The 12,665-nt window shown below is 34.4% G+C and overlaps 4 protein-coding genes across 4 annotated transcripts; 2 read left to right on the top strand and 2 right to left on the bottom strand.

Moving 5' to 3' along the window:
• The first annotated feature begins 706 nt into the window (after positions 1-706).
• On the top strand, positions 707-1,078 carry LOC133324899 (uncharacterized). The gene has a single exon (XM_061533723.1). It carries the CDS (start codon positions 741-743, stop codon positions 903-905), a length of 165 nt encoding a protein of 54 aa, XP_061389707.1. The 5' UTR covers positions 707-740; the 3' UTR covers positions 906-1,078.
• LOC133324900 (NADH dehydrogenase [ubiquinone] 1 beta subcomplex subunit 1) lies at positions 912-1,078 on the top strand. The gene has a single exon (XM_061533724.1). The coding sequence runs from the start codon at positions 912-914 to the stop codon at positions 1,074-1,076; it is 165 nt and encodes a 54-aa protein (XP_061389708.1). The 3' UTR covers positions 1,077-1,078.
• A 3,354-nt stretch (positions 1,079-4,432) lies between these two features.
• LOC133324896 (FUN14 domain-containing protein 1) lies at positions 4,433-5,027 on the bottom strand. The gene has a single exon (XM_061533721.1). The coding sequence runs from the start codon at positions 4,962-4,964 to the stop codon at positions 4,434-4,436; it is 531 nt and encodes a 176-aa protein (XP_061389705.1). The 5' UTR covers positions 4,965-5,027; the 3' UTR covers position 4,433.
• A 1,524-nt stretch (positions 5,028-6,551) lies between these two features.
• Positions 6,552-8,876, bottom strand: LOC133324919 (uncharacterized). The gene is made up of 2 exons (XM_061533743.1): positions 7,406-8,876; positions 6,552-7,348 (listed from the first exon to the last, which is right to left on the bottom strand). Exons 1-2 carry the CDS (start codon positions 8,853-8,855, stop codon positions 6,552-6,554), a joined length of 2,247 nt encoding a protein of 748 aa, XP_061389727.1. The 5' UTR covers positions 8,856-8,876.
• Positions 8,877-12,665: the final 3,789 nt, after the last annotated feature.

Here is a 12,665-nt window from a genome sequence, read left to right as displayed (position 1 = left end):
TTGAAAAATTAAAATCGAGAATGGGGGGGTTCCCTTAACATGCCAATCCTGAAGTCCTTTCTTAAGGTGGAAACACCTTAAGAATTGTCTTTAGAGCTCCACAAGTGCTTGGACTTTCGGTAATGTTTTAATGCTACAAATGAGTACAATTTTATTTCCTCAATAATGCCATTTACATCCTTGTAATCTAAATCACGGTTGATTGCATCTATGTTCATGTATACGGCCTAAAAGTATGCTTTAATTTCCAATGTAAAAAAATCAAAAACTTTGTATATTTTTGTTTACGTCAAGAACAAATTGTGTGTCCCTGTGGGAAGATCATATATCGTTCCAGGGCATATTTATAAGGTGACAAATGAGCCGAATTCTGTGTATTCTTGAACAATTTATGGCATTTTTGTCTGTGCAAAAATCACTTCTACTGGATAATCTGTTAAAAAAAATTCTGGCAATTCCCTAAAACTGTCAAATAAACGTCAAAACAAAGACAGAAAGAAAAAGAAAATAATATAAAAAACACGCAAAATTCCTGAAGGTTGGTTAGCTGATTGTTGTTAATTTATAGAAAATACTAAAAAAATTGTAATTAAATACTGAAACAATTTCGAAAACAGTAGCCAATAATTGTGTACTATTTCAATAACAAATTCTGTTGTTATTACTCAGCATATTTTTGTTAAAATTTTCTGGAACTTACGTAACTTTTTTGTTGTTCTCCTTTTCTTTTGCAGCACTTCATGGCCGGTAGTGTTGTTGCACGTCTGGCAAGAAAGTACGGAGCTGTTATATTCTTCCCCACTGTCACTGTCTCAACGATCTACGCCGACTGGTCTCACACCCAGAATTGGAAGCGTGAACAAAAAGAAATCGCTAAAATCCAAGAGCTACTAAAACATCAATAGATCAAAATGGTTTTGGGTCTTGACAAACGTTACGTCTGGGGTGTACTTCCCTTGCTTGGCTTTGCCATTGGTCATTTCCTCGATCAGAAGGAAACTGAACGTATGACCAGATTCAGAGACAAAAGTGCTTTGTATGGTCGTCCAGAGGGTCGGGCACAGCCATCATGGTAGAAGATTTATAGTTTAAATTGTAAATTTATACGAAGTAAACGAAAAACAAATGTAAAATAAATAACGCTTAGAAAGCTACTAAAATATGGTATTTAGATTCGATATTTGCATATAGACATTGAAGTTAATGGTAATTGGTATTTCGTGGAGGTTGTACCATAATCCCAAACTGGGGTTAGTCCAATGAAAGTATACCATTATAATCTTATAATGGAAAACTAGTTCTTATTGGTCAATATAAAAACGTAAAAAAATTTTTGACAACATACCAAATGAGGAGACGTGATGATTCCTAATAAAATTAAATGGAGTTCGAAATATTTTCCACTTAAAAATAATTCTAGACTGGTTCTAATTTTGCTTGTGTATTTCCGTTTTCATGTATGCATAATTCTAGGGAATCCCTAAACAATCCCTTTAATTGTATCGAATTGACTTTTGCAATAACTAGATTATATTTAAAATGATATAAACGGCTTTTCTCTTCATATGATTGTCCACTGCTGATTTTATGTGGATTCTAAAATATATAAAATGATTCTCTAGCATATAAAGAATTAGCGTTTGCTAATGGAATAGTTAATGAATTATTTGGAAAATGATGTTATAATGATGAAACCAAGGATTCTTTTAAATTTTCTGAACCCACATAACAAATCTCACACTTCAATCACTTTCTAAATCTTACACATCAACTTTGGGAACCAAATTGGATATTTTTCGTACATTTATAGTTGTTGTTTATAGTTGTGTCCCTCACCAAACATCAATTTTGTTGATTTTAGTGTCATTTATAATTGTTCTTAATTATAAAGTACAAATTTTGAAACAATCTCCATAATTAATTTCTAAAAAAAAACATAAATATCCTTACGAAATTTCGAAATTTAATCCTACTTATCTCAACTCTACATCCAAATTCCCATATCAAAGTTCAAGAATTTAGGTCAGTGCTATTTCGAATGGAATAAAAAAATTGGTTTATTATAAATATTTTTATAATATGTTTAGCTATATTTTTTTCATACGTTTAATTTAGTTCAATTAGATTTAATTTATTTGCATATAATTTGTCATTGGAGCATATTGTATTAGATTTTGGCCGAATGGCTTTTCAATACAAAATAAAGAACAAATAAAAAAGTCTTGCATAGGTATAATTAGACTCATTCATCTAGAGCTTCATATTGTTAATATGTATCGAAAATATGTTCATAGGAATCACGAATAGATGTTTGCCTCTTAAGCCCATAAAGTTTCTCTACTAATTCATTGGTGAAATAAACAAGAGCTACTGCAGAAAAATCGGTAGCAGATGGTCTGACAACCTGGTTGCATCTGGCCCGAAATTCCACAACACAGAACTACTCCGCTTCTGCCACAAAGGACAAGAAAGATTAAACTCACTGCGAGAATCTAAATGGGACATCAATCGAGTGTTTGTCATTTTTGTGAGGATTAGGAAGAGCTAGAAACAATAGGACATGTATTCTGTAGATGTCCATCACAAGCTAGCCGAATACATCTACTGTTTGTCCGATATTGATACTAAACATGTTTACCTTTATCAACCCTTTGACAAGGCTAAATACATTAACAAAATATCCCCTCCATCACTTTTTCATATCCTTCCTCTTCCCCTCTTTTTATTTGCTCTATTTGTTCAGGTATCTAGGATGAGCTCAATGGACAAAATGTATCCGCTTGAAAGCAGCTTCTAGACAACTGATGGATGGACATCCTTTAACCTAACTATATAGGGGTTCACTATATCGAGACACTACTGTAATACCGCTAAATACTCTTCAGTTATACTGCATTTTTTATTATCGGCGAGTCAAAATATTTTCCTCTTTTTTTCTTGGATTTTTTACTTCTATATAAGGGATACCGGCCTATAATGGGGATCCTATAAATGAGACAAACAGAGAAATCCGCATGTACGACACAAGTCTCCAAAACTTCAACACATCCCCTATAGGGAGTGACATTATATACTCCAATAATTGTTTTATGAGCCAAATTGTGTGCACACCAAGGGTGTCTAATAGACACTGTCTATCTTGACTACTACAACTTTACTTACATAACCGACTTGTGTCAGAACATTTGTTCTATAAGGCGAGCGTCAGTCTTGCGCGCATTTCTTCCAATTTGAAATACCATTTTTCGAAATGTTTTCTTCCACTTGATCTTTTCATCTAATTCGTGGCCTTCCCTATTCCCGTTGGCTCGCTTTTATATGCCTTTTGTGCTGGGACATCCTCATCCATCTTCAAAACATGACCTAGCCATCGTAGTCGCTGACTACTACAACACTCTGTATTTATTCAGCAGTCCATGACCATTTTAGATCCATTAGTTGCAGCTAGGAAATAAATTTCGATAGTAGAGACATTTTTGAAACAAAACAGTATACCCATTCTTATGCTTAATTGGGATCCAGAACTTCGCTTTAGCAACTCTTTAACCAAACCTAATAGTTTTACAGACTTTTCAAGATCTATTAAAATTGGTAAAATTATTATTGATACTGTTTATAGTTTAAGACGATATTTCCTCTATTACAATGATATCCTTGTTCAACATGTCAGTAATCATATTTGAACTCCTAGGTTCTTCCTGGTATATATAGCACTACTAGTATTACTTCTTTTAAACTATAAACTCTAGTATATATTTGAAACAATGCGAATTGCCCTATGTAAGTGATCAATTTCCCATACATAATGATAAAAGTCAACCAAACACAAATCCATCTTCATGAAATGTGCAATAATTCCACTAAAATCTCCCCTCCCGTGATATATAACCACCCACCAGTTATCTTTTGCAAAAAAAAGTTTTGTTTACATTTCATCTGTTATCTATTTTTTTGAGGAAATTTTATGCACACATTCTTTTTATATGGCACTCACATACATGTGACAATGTACGTATACTACATTTGCTGCTCTACATATTGATGCGCATTTTTGTCTTATGTCTACATACTAAAAAATAATAAAAATGCGTTATATAAATGCGACTAAACATTGTTAAAATTTTGTGGGGAAAATGTGTTTCTTTGATTTTTACCAAATCGAAAAAATTATCATTAATTATATAGACATCTTTTTTTTTGTTGTTGTTGTTGTTTTTTTTATTCGATTGAACGCATTTCGTTAATACTAGTTTAAAACATACATTAGAAATATTACATACGTATATAAATTATAAATATCCTTTGTAATTATTAAATAAGTGTTCGCAAAAAAGGGAGTTTGGGGGAGAAACAAACAAAATATCAAAATTAAGGAGAGAAAAATAAACGACTTAAAAACATCCACAATTAGGCAATTGCCAAGAGTTCATTCTTTAAGAGCTCGCTATACCCAATGCAACACCGCCTATGAAGGCAGTAAGGAAGATGTGCAAATCATTTATTTTTGGACCATTCTCATCACCGATGAGAGTGCTGTACCACTTCTTGGCCTTCTTTGTTTTGTTCTTGATTAGCTCTTCGGCGCGATCTAATTTGCGATCCAATGACCTTTCGGCCTTGTCAACCCAGGACTTCTCTTGACCGGTAACAGCTTCTTCTACCTTGTCGGTAACTTTGTCCAACTTTCGGCAAATCTTTGACCAATCAATCTCGATTACACCCTCTTGGTGAGCAATTTCCATGAGTATGATACCGCCGCCAATAGCAAAAGCGGCAAATTTACCAACTTTCATTGTGGCAAAACCAGTTGCCCAACCAGCAGCTGCTCCAATGCCAATTTGTGCATACGCGGATCTGGAACTGATGTCTCCCAAGATACCACCCAAAAACTTAGATGCGTCATCGGACATTTTTTCAATGTTTTTATTCGTCTGGTTCTTCTGTGATTTGGCCCAATCGCTCATAGTACTTTTGTATGCAAAGCAAATAAACTTTCTTTCGTTTTTAACTGGTAATAACGCTGATATCTGCTTCCGTTTTTTCCTAATGCAATTTATTGAAGAAAAACGCAGGTGATCTAACAAAAAAATTGCAAATTGCTCTTGTCGTCTGAATGTATGGAGAACTGAGGAGGTGTAGAAAAATATGCAGCGGCGTCAAAAAAATAGGATTGCAATTGAAAAAATCGATTAGTAAAAATCGATAAAGGCGATAGTATCATATGCTGGCCGTTTGATGTGTTTAGGGTTTCATCTTAATAACGGCAAAAATTGACAAAAATTAAAAATATATATTTAAATTTTGTAACATTAATTAAAGAATTGGCATATTTCCTAATGGTAGTAGACTTTACAAAATATTTTGATTTTACCGGCGTCATAATAACAATGGCACGGCCATGATATTATATAGTAAAATAACAACAAAAAGAAGGGGTGTCCAAACTGAAAAGGATGAGTAATTATCGATACATCAAAAAATTGTTGATGCCATGTTCTATTTTTAAACCAATGTTACCAGACTTGTACAAATGTGTTTGGTATAAAATTAAATATTTTCGAAGATAATTTGAGATAAATGTTCGTTTTATTTTAAATATTGACGTAGTTTCTACGTGTAAAATTTCAAAAAAAAAAAAATATTCAAAAGTGACAGCGAAATACCATGTAATTAAAAATAACACCTATTCATATATGGTCTGTTCCAGAACTTACAAAAATGTAAAATTATTTACTACGATAACATTTTTTCTTTATGATATCGGAAAGAATAGTAAAAATTAGTAAAATTAGTAGATTCTTGAGTACGGGAACAGATCAATAGGATATTATAATGACAAAAAAAGAAAGCTTTAGAAATTTCTGAACCTCCGATTTGAAAAACAGACAGCTGTAAATTTTGTTTTCCATAATGCAAAATTATATATGTCCGGTGGGGCAACTCAAACAAAAAATTCTCCAAAATTTTATTTGTGACAGTATGTGACATTTGAATTGAGAAAATATAAAAATGTATTAAAAACAACAACATTTTCAGAAAAAATGGAAAACATGAATGAAAAGTAAATGTTATCATAGTCAGGAGAAAGAGAATTATTTTTTCTATTTGGATCCCTATGTAATTCACTAAAATATGTTACATATTTGGTGTAAAACAAGAAACAAAAAGTTTGAAATAAAAAACTTGATATGAATTATGAATAGTGTTGTATGAACGGGTTAATTCATGTACGTAATTCTGAGAGCGAACTACGTTGTTCGGATGCAATTTTTTTTTATATTATTAAAACAATCTCATGTTTGTTTAAGAATGTGTAAGCGATTTTATGTTTAATTTTTCAAAACAATTTATTTACATTAATTGCTTGTCGTCTAATAATCGTACATTAACAATTTTCTTAATTGATTTACTTAAAATCTAACCCTTATTTATATTTCTTAAAAATTAATTGGAATAAATTCCAAATCACAAAATATAATTATTGTTGTATTTTAATTCCTTTCGAAGAACATATACCCCTGTCAAGAGAGAGTTTTCATACCACCACCAATTCAAAGTACAATCTGTTCGCGCATTCCATTTGGAACATGATGGGGATAATGAGCCATTGGTGGAGCCATTAACGAGCGTCGCATACGATTACGCTGTAGGGTGTTTCGTTCACGAACCGATTGACGTATTTTATGGCGAGGAGCCATGCTGCCATCACCACTTGCAGCATTCATTGCAGCCAACATTTCAAAAGCTGCCTTTTTATGTTCTTTGGTCCAGATATTTGTCAGATCAGCAGTTTCACATTTCGAAAGAATGCGTTCCTCTTTCTTTGGATAGGAAGTAAGACGTTCTTGAGCTGTTGTTGTTGCTGTTACTGGATTGCTGATTACTGGCACCGATGATGATGAGGAGGATGATGATGATGAAGGAATCGATTTGTTTGTTGGGTTATTACTGGACGTTGTTTCCTTGTTGTTGCGGCTTAATCCAAATATTGAAAGTATGGATTTACGTCGATTTGTTGTTGATGAGGAAGTAGAATTTGTGGTACTGGAACTTTCATTGGAATCATCGCTTCCCTTACTCGATACACTTGTTTGCATTGGATTTGTATTGGTGGGAGCGTTGATCTTACATGGTTTCGACTCAATATCATAGGTTATGAACTTCTTGGGAGATTGAAATGTAACTTTACGTAGGGCGGGAAATGCTTTTGGTGCTGGTAATGTGGCCAGGTTCAATTTGGCCACTGTGGGTTCATGCAGTAAGGTGGTATCGGTGGGCTCTATTGTACAATATGTTTCATCAGGATTAACAGGTTTTCGAGGCGGGATTGGTGGTGGTATCTCCGAGGCTGGTCGCATATCTGGCAATGATATCCGAGATCTTTCATTGACACTTGATGGTCGACTGGAATTGGAATTTGATTTTGCAATTTGTTCTTCGTTTAGTGCCTTATATTTCGCCATTAGGCTTTGTTCAAAGGCTATTAGACGTTTCTCCTTCTCATTAAGTTGTTGTTCTCTGGCATTAAGAACTTCTTCTCTTTGTTGGAGCAGTGATTCCTGGGCACGTATAGCATGTAACCGTTCTTGTAGAACTTCGTCGAAAATATCTCTTGTTAGTAAATCAGGGGATAGTTCTTCGTCGTGGTCTTCGTGAGAAAAATGTCTAGGTCCCGGTTTGATGGTTTCATCAATTGTGGCATATTCTTCACGCCGTATAGTTTCATATAATTCGGGATCGGATAGTTGTAGTTTGGGATTTATGGGAAATATTCTGCGCTTAGCCGAGTAGAATAACTCCGCCCTTAGGTCAGGTGTAAACACGCCCGTTATACTCATACGTCGTTGACCATAACCCTCGTGAAAACTATTTTGCTCTGAGTACACGGAGAAATCTTGGAATGGACTGTATTCAAATTTGCAGCGAGTATCACGTTCCTCGGTGGTCACATAAAAATCTTGTTCCACACTTTCAATATCGACCAAGCGAGGAAATTGGTTTCCCAAATCATTGATGTTACGCACCAATATTGGATGGCGCGATATAACTTCTATGCTCGGTCGCTGCTCATATTCCACTTCCAACATAAAGGCAATGATTTCTTGTAAGTCTTTAGAATAGGTTTCGGGAATTTTATTAAACTTTCCATTGGAAATATTTGCAGACAGTTGGGTAAATTCTTTGCCTTTGAATGGCGGACGAAGGGCACACATTTCGTAAATTAAACAGCCGACAGCCCAAACATCCGATTTCCGATCATATTTTGAACCTTTTACCATTTCCGGACTCATGTAGTAGGGAGTTCCGACAAAGGTCTCCGCAAATGATTCATTACGCTTCAGCATGCGGGCTAATCCAAAGTCACCGAGTTTAACATTACCCTCCATATCAAGGAAAATATTGGCTGGTTTTATGTCGCGGTGCAGAATTGTACCATCTTTGATTTTATTGTGGCACACCTGGAGAGCACGGCATAGCTGAAATAGTACTCTCCATATGTAACGCTCTTCAAAACGTTTGTTCTCCGCCTTTGCTTTGGCGATCAGTTGAGATAGATCGCCACCTTCACAACATTCCATAACTATGAAAATCGATTTCGCCTCATGGTTCACCAAATGATGATAGTATTGGACAATGTTAGGGTGTTGCAGCTGGCGTAGAACACGTATTTCCGAAACCAGTGATTCCTTTTGCGATTCACTTAGCTCATCGTAATCCATGCCTTTCCAGGCAAATAGTTCTCCCGTTTCTTTATCACGCACCTTAAAACACGTTCCAAAGGCACCATTGCCAATTACCGATATAACCTCATAGTCTTGTAGTGTTTTTCGGGCAAACTGAGCACTTATATCCATATCATGAGAAGAATTTGATGATGATGACGAGGAGGTGGTGGTCTTCATACTTTCGACATTCATTTTGTTTTCCTACATTCACATTTATTTTCTGTGGCTTGTCCGCTCCATACAACCGTACCGTACAATCTTTAAAATTAAACTGATTACCAACGGCTGGCAAATGGAATGATTTGAGCTGGTGGCAAAGACAACCGAATGAATCTCTCTACCTAAACATCTCTCAACTCCATTGAAAGGAAATCCAGGCTTTAAGTGCACAGTAGGGTGTGGAGATTTTGGTTTACTCTCTTTCACTAAACAGTGTGGATATGTTTTTTGGGTTCTTAACATTCTCAGAAGGGTATTTGGGTTTGCAGGTATATTCTATCCCAAAACTCGCACACACTCACACAGCGACACTTGTGTTTGTATACAATATTAACAGCGATAAACAATGTTTGTCCACCGCCACCATAAACAGGTATGGAAGTACGTAGAGATTTGATTTGATCGCTTCAGTGTTCAGAACGAATGAAGAACACACAACAATAATGGGACAAAACAATTGTAGGTGTTTGTATGTTTGCCTAGCTTATGTAGCTGGATGGCTTGCTGGCTGGTTGTCTGACTGTTTGGCTCCATGTCGAGTTACCGGTTTCATGCTACTTTTCACTCTCTCGCCCTCCTCTCGACGTGATGTATACAAATAAAAACCGTTGGATCTAATCTTCGACGTGATCAAGTCAGCACGCCTACCACGGTATGGTATTGTTATCGCCGTTTATACCTTTGTATAGGAAAGAGAAATGGAAAATCTTTAATTGGTTTGTATTGTTTTGAAATTTTAATTTTCCATTTTTCCGATAAACCGTAGAAAAGAAACGGACTTGACCTTACTTTTGTGGCCTTACAAGTTAGTTGTGCACGGCGAACAAAAACCCTCTGAAAATAGGAACAATTTCTGCAAAACGTGTTACGTGAGAAAACTGATAAAATGTAGGATTTAGAATTTAGTTTCCTCTTACATTAGTGTCACTTGATATTGTGTTGTATATTGTTTGGTTGGCATATCCTTGATAATCCTAGCACAATTGAAGGCCAAATAGGCATATGACATAAGAGACAAAAACCATCTTAGAAAAGATTTGTAGAGATAGTGGCTTTGAAGGTTAGATGGATTTTTTATTTTGGTCCTAAAAAAGATTATGGGATTTTACTTGGCGGATAGGTATGTGAAATACGTTTGTGGAACTCAAATCGGAAATGGTCTTTCATTTTGTAATACATTATTATTCCCTACACTATATAAATATGTATATGATGTTATTACCAGGACTGTGGAGCCCCAGAATCCCAAAAAATATAATATATGTATGAACCACAGAACAATGACATGAGGATAGAATTCGGTTGGAAATAAACATTACTAAGGATTAATAATGGGGAATGGTTCTTCTGACGATTATAAATTGTAATCAAAGTACAGGCCGGAAATTCTGTAAGTGCGGTTATGGGATCATAATTATGACCTGGAAATGACGCAATTTTATGAGGTGATGTAGATCAGGCTAAAGAATATGCAAACGGGCCAACATTTTTGCGTGCAAATTACAAAATTTTGCAATCTATATCCAAGAAGAGTGGTTGATATTTAAATTGATACGAATTATATTGATTTATGTACTCGTATGTGGGAGTTATACTTAAATAATATGGATCTACATATTCTGGTATTGTCAAATAAATATAAAGAATATAAGGTGCATTAAAACCTTCAAAGATCTCGTCGATTATTATGAAATTGGAAGTTCTGAATCTTTAATCTTTAAAATTCATGAAATTCTTTCATGAGACCAAACCCTTTGACACTATAATAAATTTAATTACAGTTGGGTATTATCATGGAGCAATAACACATTGTACGACAACTTGAGATGAATAACAAAAAGCAAGAATTGAGAAAGAATTTTAATCAAATTATATGGTCGGCGCTCTTCGAATATTCGGTATGTCATTCATTGAACTTTACTGACGAAATGACCTCACCGATCTTGGAATTAAAGACCTACAGTCATCCTTAACTCTCCCACAAAACCTGCTATCCATCTACACAACTAATTTTATTGGTCATTCAACTATTCGTAACCTGTGGACGAGCATTAAGCTTTGCTCCCAAAATACCGAAAGGACAGGTCCTTCATTAGTTGTGTAAAATTACGGAAATATTGCATATGTATTGGTTTTACTACTAGGAGGTTTTGGTTTGGCCCTCATATAATGATAGCCTCCAATATTCCGTATTTTAGAGCTAAGTACATTTTCCAAACGAAGCATTACAAAGTGAAGTAATTTCTCATACCGGGACGTTGAAGGATAAACTATTTATTCATACAAAGGTCACCGCCATTTTCGGCATTTTCAAGGTCCTAGCTCAATTTGTTAAAAAGAGTGTAATAGTACGTTAATATAGTACCTAATTTTGTTAATCCAGTGGGTTTAAATTGTCAATTCCATCGTATATATGTCAAATAAATCCTTATAAAGTTAAAAACTCAAATGTAATAGTACGTTTATATTTAACCGGATTACGTTAACGCAGTGGGTTTCAATTGTCAATTCCTTTGCATATATGTCAAATAAAGTAGGTTAACCCGGTAAAAAGTTCCAATGTATATGCCGTTTATATAATTTGGTACTTTTTTCAGAGCATAAGCAAGCTCAGAATTTTCAATAACATAGTTCCCGTGTCAATATTCCGATGATTTAAGGTATTTTGACGTTAGGCCCAATATAGCATAATCCATGGCACTTGACTTGATTAACTGTCAAAGTCCTTAATTTGTACTTGAATTCGATGTGCAATATTAGGTGTGTTTGGTTACTTTTCCAGTAACATTTACTCAGTAAGAATTTGCAGAGAGTAAAATATGAATTTTTCGTTCTCAAGAGAGAAAATTGCAAAAAGTAAACGAACAGCATTCAGTAAAAAGGTTGTATCGACACAGCTGATTAAAACAACAAACAATTTGGCGCATACAAAAAAGCAGCATTTTTATTAGAAAAATGATAAACAAGCGGAAAATGTATGTTGATTATAAATACTTTCATTTTCTTCACCCATTTTAATGTTTAATGATACAAATCAATACAAAATTCACAAAACAATAAATTTGCTTGAGAACAATTTTGTTGTTTGTTTACAAAATAGCTGATTAAATATCAGCTGATGATGCAAGAAAATTCTTACTGAGTAAATTTTCCTTGTAAGAATTTGCAAATACTCAGTAACACAACTGTCAAATCTGCTCTCTCAATTCACTCTCTTTTACTGGATATTTGGGTAAACGAACAACATTTTGTAATAATTTGTACAAATTCGTACAAATTAAAATTATTGTGTAAATTAACGAACCTATTGAACCTACAGATGGTCGCGACAAAAACCAAAGTTTTTATTTTGATCTACTATCAGAATACTGGTCCATAGACATGTGAATTATTGATTTAAACATTTTTAATATCTCAAACCATACAAGCTTACTATATCATTAAGGGGGAAACACATAATAGGACTTCATGATTGGCATGTTAAGTTGGCTTATTTTATTGTAAAAGAATAATGGAGAACCGTGTCGAAAATCAAGTTTGACTCTGATATTCCTTTATAAATCGACCTTTCAAACAAAGCCAACTTAACATGCCAGGCCTGAATTCTCGTATGTGTTTCTCCCTTTATTATTCTTAAATCGTATATGTCCGAATAAATTACAATATACGTTACACGATTTTTCTTTTTTTAGAAAACTTTTTTCCCCTGCAAACCTTTAT

The sequence above is a fragment of the Musca vetustissima genome, unplaced genomic scaffold (assembly GCF_032173495.1).
Source record: "Musca vetustissima isolate MV318-11 ecotype Yass unplaced genomic scaffold, APGP_CSIRO_Mvet_v1 utg14306, whole genome shotgun sequence".
NCBI classification, from domain to species: Eukaryota; Metazoa; Arthropoda; class Insecta; order Diptera; family Muscidae; genus Musca; species Musca vetustissima.
This window is presented reverse-complemented; position numbering and strand designations above follow the sequence as displayed.

Excerpts from the sequence above, each read along its gene's own strand:
- LOC133324899 (XM_061533723.1), top strand. The coding sequence starts at position 741 with ATGGCCGGTAGTGTTGTTGCACGTCTGGCAAGAAAGTACGGAGCTGTT.
- LOC133324900 (XM_061533724.1), top strand. The coding sequence starts at position 912 with ATGGTTTTGGGTCTTGACAAACGTTACGTCTGGGGTGTACTTCCCTTG.
- LOC133324896 (XM_061533721.1), bottom strand. The coding sequence starts at position 4,964 with ATGAGCGATTGGGCCAAATCACAGAAGAACCAGACGAATAAAAACATT.
- LOC133324919 (XM_061533743.1), bottom strand. The coding sequence starts at position 8,855 with ATGGATATAAGTGCTCAGTTTGCCCGAAAAACACTACAAGACTATGAG. Across the intron at positions 7,349-7,405 it reads AAAATCAAATTCCAATTCCA|CCTCGGAGATACCACCACCA; the intron begins GTCGACCATCAA and ends ATATGCGACCAG.